The 17,039-nt window shown below is 30.8% G+C and overlaps 1 protein-coding gene and 2 long non-coding RNA genes across 3 annotated transcripts; 2 read left to right on the top strand and 1 right to left on the bottom strand.

Annotated features, from left to right (window-relative positions):
* The first annotated feature begins 1,811 nt into the window (after nucleotides 1-1,811).
* On the top strand, nucleotides 1,812-5,209 carry LOC121116724 (uncharacterized). Its single transcript, XR_005863926.2, has 2 exons — nucleotides 1,812-2,028; nucleotides 2,104-5,209. It is a non-coding gene; the product is annotated as an uncharacterized lncRNA (long non-coding RNA).
* Nucleotides 5,210-6,389: 1,180 nt separating this feature from the next.
* On the top strand, nucleotides 6,390-7,973 carry LOC121116693 (tropomyosin). The gene is made up of 3 exons (XM_040710987.2): nucleotides 6,390-6,636; nucleotides 6,698-7,091; nucleotides 7,573-7,973. Exons 1-3 carry the CDS (start codon nucleotides 6,511-6,513, stop codon nucleotides 7,911-7,913), a joined length of 861 nt encoding a protein of 286 aa, XP_040566921.1. The 5' UTR covers nucleotides 6,390-6,510; the 3' UTR covers nucleotides 7,914-7,973.
* LOC121116694 (uncharacterized) lies at nucleotides 7,924-9,671 on the bottom strand. The gene is made up of 2 exons (XR_011779757.1): nucleotides 9,436-9,671; nucleotides 7,924-9,376 (listed from the first exon to the last, which is right to left on the bottom strand). It is a non-coding gene; the product is annotated as an uncharacterized lncRNA (long non-coding RNA).
* Between the last annotated feature and the right edge of the window lie 7,368 nt (nucleotides 9,672-17,039).

The following is a 17,039-nucleotide window of genomic DNA, read 5'->3' on the forward strand; positions in this document are numbered from 1 at the left end:
TTGTGGTCAACCCTGCCTTATCATATGGAGCTCTTATTTGGGTACACAATATATCGCCAGGGCAACAAACTCTTCTTGATAAAATCCAGAGACTAGGATTACTTGGTGTCAGTCATCCTATGCGTTCGACGCCCACATGGGGATTGGAGCTATTCTTTGGAATTTTCCACCTCTTCTTAGTGGCACAGCGTCTTGCAACGATGGCTCACCTGCACATTGTCAATACCTACGACGAGAGCAGTAATAAATGGCGTCATCTCAAAACGAAAACTGTATCATCTAGTTTTGCTCAGGGCACGATTATTTCCAATCTGCTTCCTAAGCTCCAGAAGGACGAAATAAATCGAACGAAAATATGGAAATGCAACTTTCCTGATAATTAGATTGAAGACCAAACTCATAGGTTCTCAGATGGATCGAGGAGCGACCGAAGCGTTGGTTCGGCATTTGTAATCACTAAAGGTGATCAAGTATTGAGGGAAGCCTCCATAACCCTCACTCCTCAAAACACTGTTTACTAAGCCGATATGCCTGGATAAAAGAGACTCTTTCTTGGATTATAAACAATCTTGAGAAATGGGGGATCTACAGGATTTTGTATCTCGTCAGACTTTCAAGCACCAATTGGAGTATTACAGTCGATAGAGACAAAGAGTTATGTTGTCCGAGATACAAAAATTTTTGAGGTCGTTAGCTACTGAGGTACTCTCCCTTTGCTGGGTAAGAGGTAACAGTAATGTCACTGGAAATGAGGTGGCTGATATGCTAGCCAAAGCTGGAGCTCTGAATTAACCTCCTACGCGAATTTTTGGAATCCCACAATCATCTAATAGGGAAAAGGTATCTGCCCATTACATAGACAAAAGGCAGACACTTTGGTCGAACCTTGATTATTGCCGGCAAAGCCATGCGATGCTCCCAAGAGTTAGACTTGGAAGGTGGAAGCATCTGTTGGAGTTTTGAAAGGCAAAGTGAACTTCTGGGTATTGTCTCTTACGCCGACATTATCATCTCATGCACCATGAAGTTATCCCACTATGTCGTGGGGGTGGCCTGAGAGATGCAGAACCAACTCATTTTGTTTATGAATGCCCTAAATTTATGATTGAGAGGACACAGCTTTTAGACAATATTCAACCTTTTCAAGGACATTCCGTCTCCAGCGTATCCGGTTTTTTAATGAATTTTGATATAGGTGACTAGCTGAACAATGCACCATCCCTACAAACCGGTCTGGACGGACTGCTGTAGGACACTAAATCCGGCAAACTATTGTGAGAGCACCAAAAGTTAAAGTTATTTTTACATGTGCCTGTACTGATTGTATGTTTTATTTGAAATGTAGCAATAAATGTTTTATTATTATTAAAACTCTCGATGTAGTGTAATAATAAATTTCTTTAATAAGTTTATTCTTCATTTAAATTAGAATCCGTTAATTCATTGAGATTTTGGCTTGACCAAGATTATTATTATGCTCTTTAGATCTTTCTGCTGCATTATATTTTTTTTTAACTCTTTCCTGCCCTCTTCGTTTTTTTCAAATTTCGATGGTGAAATAAAGTTTACCAATTTAATGTTTATGCTTCGGTTAGACATCAGGATCGAGGATTTTTACTAAAATATTGTCATCTGTGATTTCATATCTAAGGTACCAACTTCAGATAAGTTGTAAAACCTATTTAGATTACTTAATTTTGCAGGCCTCTGCCTATGTGCAATGTGCTTACTTCACTCTCCTCGTGTTTAGCATTGATGTTATACACAATCCTTGATGTTAAGGTCAATTTTAATAAGAGTTCTTGGATTCCAAGGACGCAACTTAATGATGTAAGATTGTTATGGGACTATTTTTCAATTACTATTACCCTTCTTGAGGAGAAACCGTAAAAGATCTGAGATTTTGTCGCTAAATTCTGTCAAAGGCCTGGAGTACTAATTACATGGAGAGTGCGCCTCTTTTCAGAAAGCATCTTTTGTATATCTACATAGCATTGAAAACTGCCTGATTTTGATGAAAGTTTATGGGTAATAATCTAATTAATTATTCGCCTACACGACTTTTTATGTGTGAATCTATCTCTTATTCATGAACAACGTTAGTTTGCCAAGAAGAATACATATGTATATTCATCACCTTGTCTCTTTATTTCTTAAGGACTTCTAAACGGGGTATAACCTGGGTCTCATCTTCATTTAATATTCTAGATGATGATCGTAAAGAAGTTCAACCCTTGGAGTATGCCCTTTAGTGACCAAGGACTGACTCACGAAAAAATATAAGAGCTCATATCGTTTTGTAGCGTAATCTTTCAAGTCTCACATGAATTAATATAATATAGACTTTAAACATTTCATGAATTACTTCTTGACCTAAGAGTGATATTGAAGGTTGATTCACTCAAGGAATGTTGGATAAAGTCTTAACTAAATAATAATTGTTTCCTCCATTTAAGGATTTGTGTAATGTGTTTACTATTTTTTTTTTAAATATTACCTTTTATAATTTTACAAATCTATTCCATTAGAGAATAATTATCACGTTACATACAAAAAAATTGTAGTTATGTGTATTTTAGAATACTGACCCAAAACATGTTTAAATTATTATTATATTTTTTATTCTACCATATTAACTTTATGTATTTATTTCATATATAAGTAACTGTAAGGAACTAAATAAATATTCACTCCTAATTGGATTAAAGCTATTAATTTTATGGTATATATTTTTCAAAGGGCTCTTTTCTTTTCTTTGACGAATGTACTGGTCTATTAATTTCCAATGATTGATTTTTGGTGAGCAAATTAAACATTTGTAGGAATTATATCGAAGAAGTTCCTGAAATAGTGACTGTTTTCACATTTTGATTTCATTATTCCCGTTACATAGTTAATTCATATTCTGAACATTCCAATTTTTTTAGTGATATAACTAAGATCCTTATCTTTTTCAATATTATACTCCATATCGTGAATCATCCAAATTTTGTGAAGTTTATGGAAATTTACTCTGGAAAAGTACTTCCCTTCGCTTCTCCATCAACAAGTCAATAAAATGTCAAAGTAAAGAAGTGTAACCCAAGATAAAGAAAGATTCAAAGAAATAGAAGGGAAGAGTATATTTCTTGCTTTCGACGAAACTACATACACTTGACAGCGATACATGACAGCAGTGTTGGTTGGTCCTTTAGATGGTTATTTTTGGATATTCCTTATCTCATTAATTTGGTATATGTTACAAACCCGACAATAAAACGATTACATGTGTTCCTGTAAAAAGTATCAGGAACGTTCTTCGTTCCTATTTCAGAGGTTTTCATTACTGATGATGCATCATGTTGAATTAAATCAGCCGAAAACCTTTAAAACATTTTCTAATGTCATTTGTCTAGCTCACGATTGTAGAAAAATAGTGAGAGTAATAATATTAGTAGTATTAATATCAATACATCAAATTGAGGGAATTGGTTCATGAAACCATCAATCACGATAGCGAATTTTTTATATACATAAACACTCCTATAATTAACTGTGATTTTATGAGAGTTTTCAATGCGATGTTGGACATAAAGGTTCAGTTTGACGCAAAATTATGCCAAGAATATTATGATAATGAAGTGGAACATTGAATTATTAAACGTTAGAGATTTACTACGAAGATAATTAAATGATCTAATGTACCATACAAGTATAATTGTTATTATTTATTTAATTCATGACATTTTCAGGTACTTAAATTTGGCTACTGCAACCGTTCTCTACGATGATGGATGACAGTTTGGTAATTATAAACGTTGACAGCTGTAATAGGTATTAAATATTTAAAATTAAAGTAATAATTTATGATTATTTATTAATAATACTACATTTAGAACATATGGGGTCAATCAGCTATTTTCTGTATATTTTATTTTATTATCATATATTTCATCTGAACCTCCGTCAGACGGGACTTTTTTTGGTACATTGATGTCCGACATAAAAACTCTTTTGGAATCAAAGTTAACACTAGGAGTGTTTTTGTATTTAAAAAAAACTCGATATCGTGATTAATGGTCTCAAGTGGCCATTCTCGCAATTTAATGTATCCCTTGTCTTTCTCGATTCCTCCTAACAATTAGTTTTGAAAGGTTCAAAATGAATATCTTGTCATAGACTTTCAACGATAGATACACTTGGGAGTAGCAGCAATCTGTCTTTCAATGATTTAATATTTACCCGGGTTGGATTCAAATTTTGTTGAATAAACATTATTTCTGACACAAGGGGATTATTCTTCAAAATATTTTTTTCTTTTTAGATTGCATCGTTGTTTTCATCTATAAAATTAATTTAATCTTTGGCTGAATTGATGTGCTTAGTGTAATAGTGAATTGTTTTATATCACCTGAATTCTAGAAAAAATATTCACTTCAAAGATGATAGTGCTTGTATTTTAGAAGTAATCAGGACAGAGAATATATATTCTGTTCAGACTATAAGCGTAACAACTAATATATAACATAATTGGAAATTGTTGTTTAAGGTTTTCGGCTAATTTAATGGAATACTCTGCTCCATTGTTAATGAAAACCTTCACTATTTTGTCTCTGAAGTTGGAGGCAAGAACGTTCCAAATTAATAATATAAGGATGACACAACAAATGACCATTTTAAGGAGCAATCACCACTGCAGTCATGGATCACCGTCGAGTCTCTAGTTTCTCTTAATTAAATAAATAGGTCCTTATCCTCAAATGCTTAATGGATCTGGGATAACACTTCTTTAGTTTGAGACTCCATTTATTTGGTAATGCAAAGCGAGAGTAAATTACTTTTATAGTGTTATGTTCTATTAACTAAACAAAATTTGGACAACTCTCAAAATGGAGTGGAATATTTCAGTAGACAATCATCTTGGTTATAGGTATAAGTAGTAAAATTGGAAATGTCAATTGAAATTATTTATGAGACTAGTATACAGTTCAAAATTCCTCTCAAGAATTCGGTTTTTAATGTGCTTCACTACTTTAGACTTATTCAAAACTTTGATCCCATGACCACAAAAACATGTCAAAAACTTAGAAGAATCTTCTGAAATCAATATATTTTTTTTGAAATTATCAGCGATTAAAGAATACTTCACAATTTATATACTCCATAATAGATATTATTTATATATAAAATATTAATGAATTTTGAAATAAAATAATATTACTTCTTTTTACATGTATTTGTATTTTAAACAAATTATACTTTGTTCAATGGAAAAGTGAATATTGGACTTGTAGGTACAATATTAACACAATTCAAAAGTTTGTTTTTTACTAACATTAGATTTATTTTTTACTAATACAGTAAACAATTTCATTTATGTTTTTATCAAACTATGATGAATATAAATTTAAATAACAATGGAATTAATTTTTGGTGTTCTTCATAATATTGAATCACAATTAAGAAGAAATAATTTATGATATTCAACAATTTTACTATATATCAATTAACCCTTGGATTATTAATGATATTAACGAAAATTATTTAATAAAAACGTGTTGATGACTTGGGATTCGATAGATAAACAATAGTTTGCTAATTCATAGGTTCAACTCTCCCCATGCCTTTGTTCAGAGGATTACCATTATAGGACAAAACACCAATGCTTATTCAGATTTCCAACTACAAATAATTCGCCCGCTAGAAAATTATTATAATTTACAACTGTAGTTAAAGAAAATATAGTCTTATACCTACACTATAGAATACTAATTTTTTGCCCCAAACGCCAAGGCATCTATATGGTTAATATTTTCTTAAAAAACATATTTTTACAGAAATGTCGAGAATATAAAATAAAGTGGAACCAAAACTGAGTTTATCGGCTGTTCTAGCACTTGGGAAATAAAAAAAAGTAGCTTGTGATGTATGTGATGTCAAAGATTCGAGAAAAACAGTGCAAGATAGAGAATTTTATTATAAAATAAAAGCTGTATGGTCTTCAAACAGTACATATATATCGGATTTTGGGGTATTGATTTAGCCGATATTTTTTTTAATGTCGTTTTAATATACCATGTTACTTGGAGCTTTTTATATAATCTAAGTGTTTGACAATTTAAATTCGTCATTTAACGTTGGACGAGCGAAGCCGAAAGGTTCATATAATATTTAATAGTCGTATAGAATAATTTAATGCATATAAAATGCTTCAAAAGTTGGCTTGATGATTTTTTTATTTTTTTGCTGGTTCAGCATAATTTTATGTAAGCTTTCACTTGATTAAAAGAATTCGAGTTTTTTCTACCGCTTGTCCATCAGACATACTTTCCTAAACATTTTCGTAAAAGAAAAGAAACAGTACAAGCTCTAAAGTTTCTAACACATTTAATGTCACTCGTTAATAACCCACATACCTGATCTTTCGAGAGAGAAAAAATGAAAAATTATTAATTTTTTCATATTCACTATCACATTGAATCTTTCAGATAGTTCATCGTACCATCACTTCTGATTGCTTCTTGATTCAAAATGGACTCAATTAAGAGTAAAATGTTTTCATTAGCTCAAGCCACAGAAGAGGCTTCCTCACGAACATCCCTCTATGAAGAAGAAATTAGAAGAGTCAATGAAATTGCTGACAAGTTCGAGGAACAGGTATGGTATCCCATGAGTCTAAGAGGTTATCTGCAAACGTTTTATATGTTTTATTTTAAAGGTTCGTAATATTCAAAAGAAAATGCAAACCATGGAGGGGCAATTTGATTCATGTACAGAACAACTATTTGAAGCAACTGTTAAATTAGAAGTGAAGGAAAAGGCACTTAGCAATGCTGAAGGAGATGTTGGGGCCCTAAGTCGTCGAGTGCTACTATTAGAAGAGGAGGTTGAACGCTCCGAAGAAAGATTGGCAAAAGCTGTGACGGATTTGGCACGCCATTCCCAAAGAGCGGATGCTGCAGTAAAAAAGAGACAAGCCCTAGAAAACAATAACTCATCAAATGAAGAACAAGGGGATAAATTGGAGAATCAACTTAAGGAAGATAAGTTTACGATGGCGGAGTCAGAAAGAAAGTATGAGGACATTGCAAGGAAACTGGCCACTATGGAAGGTATGACAATTTCTCTTTTTTTTAACCTCATTAGTGATGAATAAACCATTTTATCAGAAAGTATCAATTGAACAAAAACAAATAACTACCTAATCTACTTAAAGCTAGAAGAAAATTGTCATTAATGAAAAGTAATCATTAATGAAATGTTCGGCTACAATTATTATAAATGGATAAAGATAAAAAAAGTAAACAAACTATGATTGATTTCGTTTGATGAATGACAACGTTATTTTCCAATTACTTAATACATTATTCGCCTTTTAATAAATTTGTATATAAAAAATACAGGATTTAGACTTGTTACTGATTAATAAGCCAATTTACAAATGTATTTTAATACCTTTTTGATTTAAGAGAATTAGAATACAAAAATATTCCATGTAAATTTATGTATTCAAACTGTTAATTTGTAAATAACTCAAACGACAACGCCTCATAAGAAATACTATCTTTAATTTGTTAATATTTGTTCCAACAGGTGAATTGGAGAGATCTGAAGATAGATGTACGCTCTGTGAAAAGAAAATCTTAGATTTGGAGGAAGAACTTCGCGTTGTTGGACAAAATCTTCAGCAGCTGGAAGTATCCGAAGAAAAGGCTCTTGCACGTGAAGAAAATTACCAAAACCAAATTAAGAATCTAACTGACAATCTAAAGGCAGCTGAGAACCGAGAGGAAAATGCGACCATGAATATTCAAAGAATGAATATTAGAATTGATCAAGTAGAAGAAGATCTTTTAAATGAAAAACTCAAAATCAAAAAAATTTCTGACGACCTTGACTCCACCTTTGATGACATGCTTCATATAACTGCATAAATAAAAGACATTTTATTGTGGAATGAATTGACAAAATATATACTATGTATGATAATAAAACTTTAATTGAGTAAAGAATCATTTTTGGTTGTTTTTTTTCCTTTTCAGATACGAAAATTTCAAATGGCAAAATGTAATAAATATCGTTATAATTTCATTAATGAATATATAAAATGTTATAAGCAATTTATCAAATAAGCAATGCAAGCTGAACATCCATTGGTTAGATTAAGAAATAAGCCTTTAGCATTATACATAATTATTAAATAAAAACCTAAATATATATTATATAGAAGTAGTAGCCAAACCTTAGATGAACATTTTAAATGAAGAATTTAGAGTCATTATAATTCTATAAAATAGTAGATATATAAAGGTATATGGCACAAAAGATAATCCAAGGGCTCATAGTTCTTTCACTAAGAAATAAATGAGTCAGTTTAATTGTTCAAAATTAAATGATAACATCAATTAATAGTAGTTGATAATTGAAATGGCTGGACTTTTAATGCAATAAGTCTGAATGAGATGTTGCAAATTATGCTAAATGTCAATTTGTACATAACTTATACACACCAACTTAGCAAAAATACCCAAGTCAATGCTCTATACTTTTGATAGCCCATTCTCTAGTCGACACTTCATTTTTCAAATGTGTATATGTTTCCAGTACAGTATAAAATCGTGGATCCACATCAGCATATTGCTTCAACAATAATGAAACTTGTTCTTTGGATGATTTTAATTCACTAAGAGAGTCTTTGAGATATTTATAAATAGAAATAAGAGCTTTGACAGATTGAGGCTCATATATATCACGTAGAATTCTGTAGTACATCATTTTAACCTTAGCATCAGTACCCTGTAACTTAAGTCTGTGATATTCAACTTCATTTCTTTGATGAGATGTAGCAGTTTGGGAGTGTTTTATGAGTAGGGAGAATGCAGATATAGCTTTTTTAATATCTTTATTGGATAAATCATAGTTTAAATCTAGTTGAGGAGAAAATGTAAGAGGTGGACATGTTGGTTCTTTTAAAAGGTGCTCGTGAGAGCTCAGTATGGGGAAGGATTTATACGAGGATAAAAGGCTACGAGTCATGAAAGGATCGGGTGTCTTAATAAAAGGGATTTTCCCTCCTCCAAACAATATACAATGACTTAAATCCTTGTTTGTATTTTCCTCTTTCGAGAAGAAAAGGATTTCTTCGAGAGAATTCAAATACAGCTTTGCCTGTAGATATTTTCGCCGTACTTCTCGTACGCGCGCCTCGAGAGCATTTAACTCATCAAGTTTCTTCAAAGAAGCTCCGGATTTGGGGCACAATTTGAGTAAAATTTCAGTAGAGACATTTTCCAACTCTGGAATAGAGCACAAACGCTGCTTGAGGGGTGAAAAAGGATCACTCATCATCAGGAGTGTTCAATGACAGCGTAGTATTCCAGAAAAATAGAATCCAATCCTAGATATATAAAGCATTAAAGAAATCTCTATTAATTATAAAACATCTAATATACTTACGATAATTCACTTACGAATTACACTTACGTTAATCATTAATAACATTAATTAATAATTATGTAAAACTAAATGTAAATAAACTTAAAACTCAGAGTGAGTGTTTCGAATTTTGACGTATTTATTAATATAAAAAAAGAGGGAAACTATCAATGTTACCAAATGAAATAATATATTAGGGCCATCATTGCCAAACATAGTCCAAAAATAATCACTAATAAAAAGGAAGGATGAACAACATAATATTATTAATAGCCAATCCAGAATTAATAATGGTGTAAATACAAAATTCATACTAATAAACAGACAAACTAAAAATATATATTTGGTTATAAACAAATAAGTTTATTATAGACCTTCTTTACATCTGGAGTCTCTGGACTTATCCCCAGGGATTAATATTATATTTTTTTAAAAAGAAACCGAAAATTAATGTTCCCACTTTGACAATTAGAAGAATTTTGGTAGAAGAAAAGCTAAGTTGTCATCACATATTATTAGATTAGCTATCTGCAGCTCAGACAGCGTTGGGAAGGAAGTAAACACTAATGTGAGTTGTGATAAATCCAACCCCGTATATAGGAAGAACTTAGGTAAGAGTTACTCCAATGTATATCCTTAATTCAAATCTGAGTCAATCGAGGACTTAGTTACATATATAACTCCCCAGCAAATGCGCAGTGTTATTTAGCTTCTTTGTTAAGCATACACAAATCTTAAATCCGACTCCGTGTCTATCACTGGTATACACTATATAGGTATGAATGGTTTCACCATTGCATTAAATATTCAGTATTGACCCATTATCTTGCTTTGTATTTATCAAGGATGAACATCTTGCCGAATGCTCAAATAAGATGAAAACGACCCAGAGTTCAACATTGGTGTTTTGTTTTATAATGGTAATCCTCTGAAAAAAAGGCATGGGGAGAGTTGAACCTATGAATTAGCAAACTATTGTTTATCTATCGAATCCCAAGTCATCAACACGTTTTTATTAAATAATTTTCGTTAATATCATTAATAATCCAAGGGTTAATTGATAAATAGTAAAATTGTTGAATACCATAAATTATTTCTTCTTAATTGTGATTCAATATTATGAAGAACACCAAAAATTAATTCCATTGTCATCGCCAAGACCATCAAAATTTTAAAAACGTTATTTAAATTTATATTCATCATAGTTTGATAAAAACATAAATGAAATTGTTTACTGTATTAGTAAAAAATAAATCTAATGTTAGTAAAAAACAAACTTTTGAATTGTGTTAATATTGTACCTACAAGTCCAATATTCACTTTTCCATTGAACAAAGTATAATTTGTTTAAAATACAAATACATGTAAAAAGAAGTAATATTATTTTATTTCAAAATTCATTAATATTTTATACATAAATAATATCTATTATGGAGTATATAAATTGTGAAGTATTCTTTAATCGCTGATAATTTCAAAAAAAATATATTGATTTCAGAAGATTCTTCTAAGTTTTTGACATGTTTTTGTGGTCATGGGATCAAAGTTTTGAATAAGTCTAAAGTAGTGAAGCACATTAAAAACCAAATTCTTGAGAGGAATTTTGAACTGTATACTAGTCTCATAAATAATTTCAATTGACATTTCCAATTTTACTACTTATATTACCAAGATGCTGTCTATTATAAATTATTACTTTAATTTTAAATATTTAATACCTATTACAGCTGTCAACGTCTATATTTACCAAACTGTCATCCATCATGGTAGACAACGGTTGCAATAGCCAAATTTAAGTACCTGAAAATGTCATGAATTAAATAAATAATAACAATAATACTTGTATGGTACATTAGATCATTTAATTATCTTCGTAGTAAATCTCCAACGTTTAATAATTGAATGTCCAACATCGCATTGAAAACTCTCAAAAAATCACAGTTAAGGATAGGAGTGTTTTTGTATATAAAAAATTCGCTATCGTGATTGATGGTTTCATGAACCAATTCCCTCAATTTGATGTATTGATATGAATACTACTAATATTATTACTCTCACTATTTTGCTGCAATCGTGAGCTAGACAAGTGACTTTAGAAAATGTTTTAAAGGTTTTCGGCTGATTTAATTCAATATGATGCATCATCAGTAATGAAAACTTTTAGTTCTTCACCTCTGAAATAGGAACGAAGAACGTTCCTGATACTTTTTACAGGAACACATGTAATCGTTTTATTGTCGGGGTTTGTAACATATACCAAATTAATGAGATAAGGAATATCCAAAAATAGCCATCTAAAGGACCAACCAACACTGTTGTCATGTATCGCTGTCAAGTGTATGTAGTTTCGTCGAAAGCAAGAAATATACTCTTTGAATCTTTCTTTATCTTGGATTACACATCTTTACTTTGAGACTCCATTGACTCGTTGATGGAGAAGCGAAGGGAATTACTTTTCCACAGTAAATTTCCATAAACTTCACAAAATTTGGATGATTCACGATATGGAGTAGAATATTGCAAAGGATAAGGATCTTAGTTATATCACGGTATCAAATTGGAATGTTCAGAATATGAATTAATTATGTTACTTGTTTACAATACTAAATTCCTCTCGTAAGTTCGATTTTTAAGTTGATGTTCTAGTTTGAATGTCTTCAGTACTATAGTTCCATAATGAAAAAGACGGCAAAAAACCTCGAATCCTCTTCGTAACTCCATTCCTTTTTACCACTATTATCAGCAATCCAGGATTTAATATCAATAGTCAATAATGTATCTCAAACTTCATCAAGATATAACTTTACACGTTTCTAAAACTTATTAAAATAATAAATACGTAGTTAGAAGTAACAGGTTACTTATTTTTATATGATAATGAATTCTGATATTCTACCTCGAGAATGAAATAATAATGATGATAGCTTCTATTTGTTATTAGTTTCTTGTAATAAATGCAAAAAACCGCTCCCGCTTTAAATGACATATAATTGTAATATTCAGTGAGTACTTTAGTACTCAAGTCCGTATTATATTTTACACGCCATAATAATATTCAAGAAGTTGTGTTATAACTTATAATGTTTTAGTAAGTTTATTAAATATTTTATTGGTATGACAATCATTCTTAATTTATTGTTAGTCAATAAAATTTTGCCAGAAATACTTAAAATAAATAGAATATTACTTTCAACGAGAATCATTTTGACTCATAACTGGGAAGAAAAACTCAATTCCTAACATTCTATGATTGAATATAATAAGCCGTATTCATTATGATTATTAATATATATCTACAGTGTAAAAAAATAAGTATTTGATATCTTGTAGATTTTGTACGTTTGCCCACTTATAAAGATTTTCGATGAAATTGAGGTCCAGAGACTGGGCAGGCCACTCCATGGGCTTAATGTACTTCTTCTTCTTTAGTCACTCCTTTGTTGCCATGGTCGTAAGTTTTGGGTAATTCCCTGCTAGAAGATCCATTTTTAGTTACTTGCCTGAAGTAAGGAGTTCGTGACCCAAGATTTCCATCCTCCCTTCGATGTATCGCCGGATTAATTATTTTCCTATCTACATCTCCCAGTTAATTAATGGATTAACTTTTCTAATAAATATGAAATAAATGGTAAAGTTGTCATCTCCCCGTCGAAGAGAAACACTCCCAAAAACTAATGTTGCCACCTCCTTGCATGACGATGGGGATTTTTCTTCCTCCAAAAACTTTTGTTTTGTTCATATAATCCCTCACTTTTCAAATAAAACTACCATTAAAATTATAAACCGTTCTTTTCTTTGTCAGTGGGTAAACATACAAAATGGCCAAGCCATCAAATAACTATTTTCTCCTCCGTAGGTCGTTTTTCAATTATTATCATAATTTATAATTACTTATGAAATATAATACTTAACAGAGACGGATTAACGTCAATGCTATAGTATTTCACTTTCAAAGGGCATTGGATCATTTTTGAGCTGCGTCCAGATTATGATTATCATCCATGGCAATGTCAATGAATGTAGTATTGTATTACTTTTAGTATTACACTATATTATTTTATACTAATCCTATAGAAACTGTTTTAATTTTAGAACCCAAAATATTAATTAACTATGGATGTGAATATCTCTAGAAATCATTCACAAAGATGTTTTTGAATCATCTTCAACGTTTTGTAAAGATGAGTTTAATAAGAAAATTTCTTTTAATTAACTTATGGACCTAAAGTTCATTTTTAATAAAGACCTAATTCTTTTCCTTTTTTTCACTCTCTAAAAAATGTCTGCAACTAAAAAAGTAATGACCACCACCAAGGAGATTCAATCCGATATAATTGAAATACATTGAATGAACTGGAATAATATTTTTTGTATGACAGGTTGTAAAATATCTAAAAGTGTGCATACTCCTTCTCTAGAGCGCCCCCTGTAATATTCATGAATCCTCATCCCTCAGTCCATCGATTTACTCCAAGTCATTTTTCCAGAATACTCCATAAGAAACAAGCTCACAACCTATTCCAAAGTGATAATTGACCAAATATTTTGAAAAAGTCGACATCCCTCTCCTCTTACTCCAATATTGGCAATAAATATTAATATATTCTTCGCTTCAAAATTATTTCCTTATTATCAAGAGGTTTTAAGGATTGAGTTTCAATCACCCACCTATATAATGCTAATTATAATTTATAATATAGGTAGGTGGTTTCAACTCTCCGCTTACGTTGTCTCCAATTTCGAGATATAAATTGAAAGTATGACGTATGGTCAGGCCAGGGAACACTGAAATAAAAATGGAAAGACATCTTCTTTTGGCGTTTTATTAGAGTGCAAATGGATTTATCATTTATCATATTAATAAAGTAAATGCAGTAAATTTAAACTTTAACAGCTCATAAGTAATAACTTTTTTTTTTATATATGAAGATTGCTGTTTGCCTCAGACACATTGTTTTTTCCAACCATATTAAACATTTTTTATGCAATTTGATGAAAGAAAGTGCTACTGAGAAGATGATTATTACTGAATGAAAATTTTGCATACCATGCTATAGTTTGATTAGAAGTAAAAAAATCTTCGTCCAAATTTTACAAAAACACTTCTTGGAGTAGCCATAGATAAAATAACATTTCGCCTTCCTTTATTTGAAAAAATATTTTTTTAACAGTTCATCGAGATATCCTCCCAGAAGATGGATTACATCACCAGACTTTTTTTAGACCATCTCTATTAATTTTACTAACAAAAGGAGACTAATTCTTGATATTTTCACAATTCATCCATTGAGAAAGTAATATCTCCATCCGAGGATAATAACTTGGTGTAGTACTGCCGATTCCACTTTTTTTAAATAGAATGGGTAACATACAAAATAAATGAGCGGCTGAATTGCAGAATTGGAAGATATAAGACTGATAAATGTAGAAACATCTTCTTTACTTGTGTAATTAGACTCTTTTTGTACCGAATAAAATGATGTAATTGATTTTAAAAGTAGGATAACACCATTTTATTTTTCAGCTTCAAAAAACTATTGACAACTGATATAGTAATTTCCACCAGCAACTTGATTATACCACCCAAAACGCCTTTCTATTGGGTCCGAATTAGTTTTACGAGGAAAATTAAACTTAACTTTATTTTTATCCATTAAATATATAGTTAAATGGGCTTGTTCTATGGATGTTTGATAGGCGGCATGAAATGTCTCGGAAGATCCTCCATGTTTCTTTGAGAGTGTCTCCCATTTTTTAATCCATTCTGCAAACTTAATCAAATCTATTTTTCCTGCTCATTTACAGAAATTGGTTTTAATTAATCGTCTTTTGGACGCACATAGTATTAGAGTTCACATTTATGCAATTCCAAAAGCGCTTAAGAATATCCATAACTTGTCCTGTTTATTTGAAGCTTCTGAATTTATCATCTTTCGGCACATAATGGTTAAGTGCATCCAAGTGGACTCGTAAAAAAACCTTACGGAAAGATCAACATTACACTTTTCAATTGGTTGAGGAGCGATTACTTTATGATTAAGCTTGTGAGCCAATTTCAATCCCTGGCCTAGCTCCATGTAGTAAATTTGGCTCACATACTCAAATTCGGCTTCAAGAATAATCTCCTCATTCTCAAAAGATCGACATGATAATTTTCGTTTCCTAGTAAAGTTGTTATACATTTTTTTTGAAGATATGTACCAAATCGAATAACATAAATATTATTTTTTTCGGAAGTATATATCTAAGGAAAAATTCAATTTCCTAGTTCATCCGTATAGAATTTTCTGTTTGAGGCATAATGGTTGCTACGGGTTCTAACCCAACTTTGGTAGCTACTTCAAGAACTTTCATATAATATTGTTTTATAGTGGAAGATTTAATATTAGTGATTGGTACCATAACTTATGAAGCCAAGTCTAAGTTTCTCAAGAGGATCACTTTCCATAGCAGACTGCAGCGAGGAAAGAAGAATAATGTCTGATTTCTCTCAAATCCATTAGGAAAATGAAATATAAGGCTAATTCTCTTTAGCCTTGTCGTCATCAATTCTATCATTCAATCCAAGACCAAATGTAGTTAATCCATATGTATTATAATTACTAATTTGCATTGACTGTCATTTGATAGAACGTCTATCAATTATCTTACCCCTTCATCATCAATTAGAAGATACTAGATAGAGACTCCCTGGCAAATATGTGGAATTGGAAACTTCGTCACTCCCGAAATTAAAGAACAAGTCAATGTGATAAAGTGGAAAATAACTACAAATAGTTATCATGAATAATTAATTGCAAACATTTTTTTCAATTTCATTCCACTCTGCATATAGTGAGCTTTTTAAGTGACAAGAAGACATAAAAGAATTACAATAACAACTATGTATAAGGATTGCTTTAAGCAAACAACTTTTAGGATTAAATGTAGTTTAAAACTTTCTTAGTATGCATTGTTAAGTAATGAATTAATTAAAATTAAATATCTTAAAACTCATACTTTATTGATATTGAAATACAATCGATAACAAATTTAAGATTATGAATTTCATTTAACAATTGGACCATGCAATTACGATCTTTCTTTTACCAAATGTATAATACTGCTTGCTTCATTCATTAAATTTAAATTTATTTCTACCAATAAATTCGATGCGTCTACAAGAAAATCAAAAAATTATTGTTACTTTTCAATGTTCTGAAGAAAGTGACTATAACTAGGAATTGAGATATGTGCATGTAAAAGACGATATCCCCATATTTGAATTTAAAACTCCAGACAATTTTCTCAATATACGACTTCTATTTTGCTTTTGAAATTGAATTTTTTAAAGGGTTGGCTTCCAAAATGACAAAGGCCACATTACAAAATTCTGGAAGCCTTGCCATAAATCTAGACTTACAAAATCGGCAAGCCATCAAATAATTATTATCTCCTCCGTAGGTAAACAAAATATTATGGATGTAACAAGAAAAAATAAATATAACAATTATATACTTTTTTTTAATAATTAGGATTGATATATTATTTTAACAAACTTTTTAATATATTTAGATATAAACTTTACTGTTTTTGACCGGTTCTAGAACAATTGGCCTATTATTTTTATTTTTCTATTTTTTTTG

Source organism: Lepeophtheirus salmonis, chromosome 4 (genome assembly GCF_016086655.4).
Source record: "Lepeophtheirus salmonis chromosome 4, UVic_Lsal_1.4, whole genome shotgun sequence".
Lineage (NCBI taxonomy): Eukaryota > Metazoa > Arthropoda > Copepoda > Siphonostomatoida > Caligidae > Lepeophtheirus > Lepeophtheirus salmonis.

Bases quoted from the DNA above. Each gene is read 5' to 3' on its own strand.
- LOC121116693 (XM_040710987.2), top strand. From the start codon at position 6,511: ATGGACTCAATTAAGAGTAAAATGTTTTCATTAGCTCAAGCCACAGAA. The intron at 6,637-6,697 runs GTATGGTATCCC...TTTATTTTAAAG, and splicing joins CTGACAAGTTCGAGGAACAG to GTTCGTAATATTCAAAAGAA. The intron at 7,092-7,572 runs GTATGACAATTT...TTGTTCCAACAG, and splicing joins GAAACTGGCCACTATGGAAG to GTGAATTGGAGAGATCTGAA.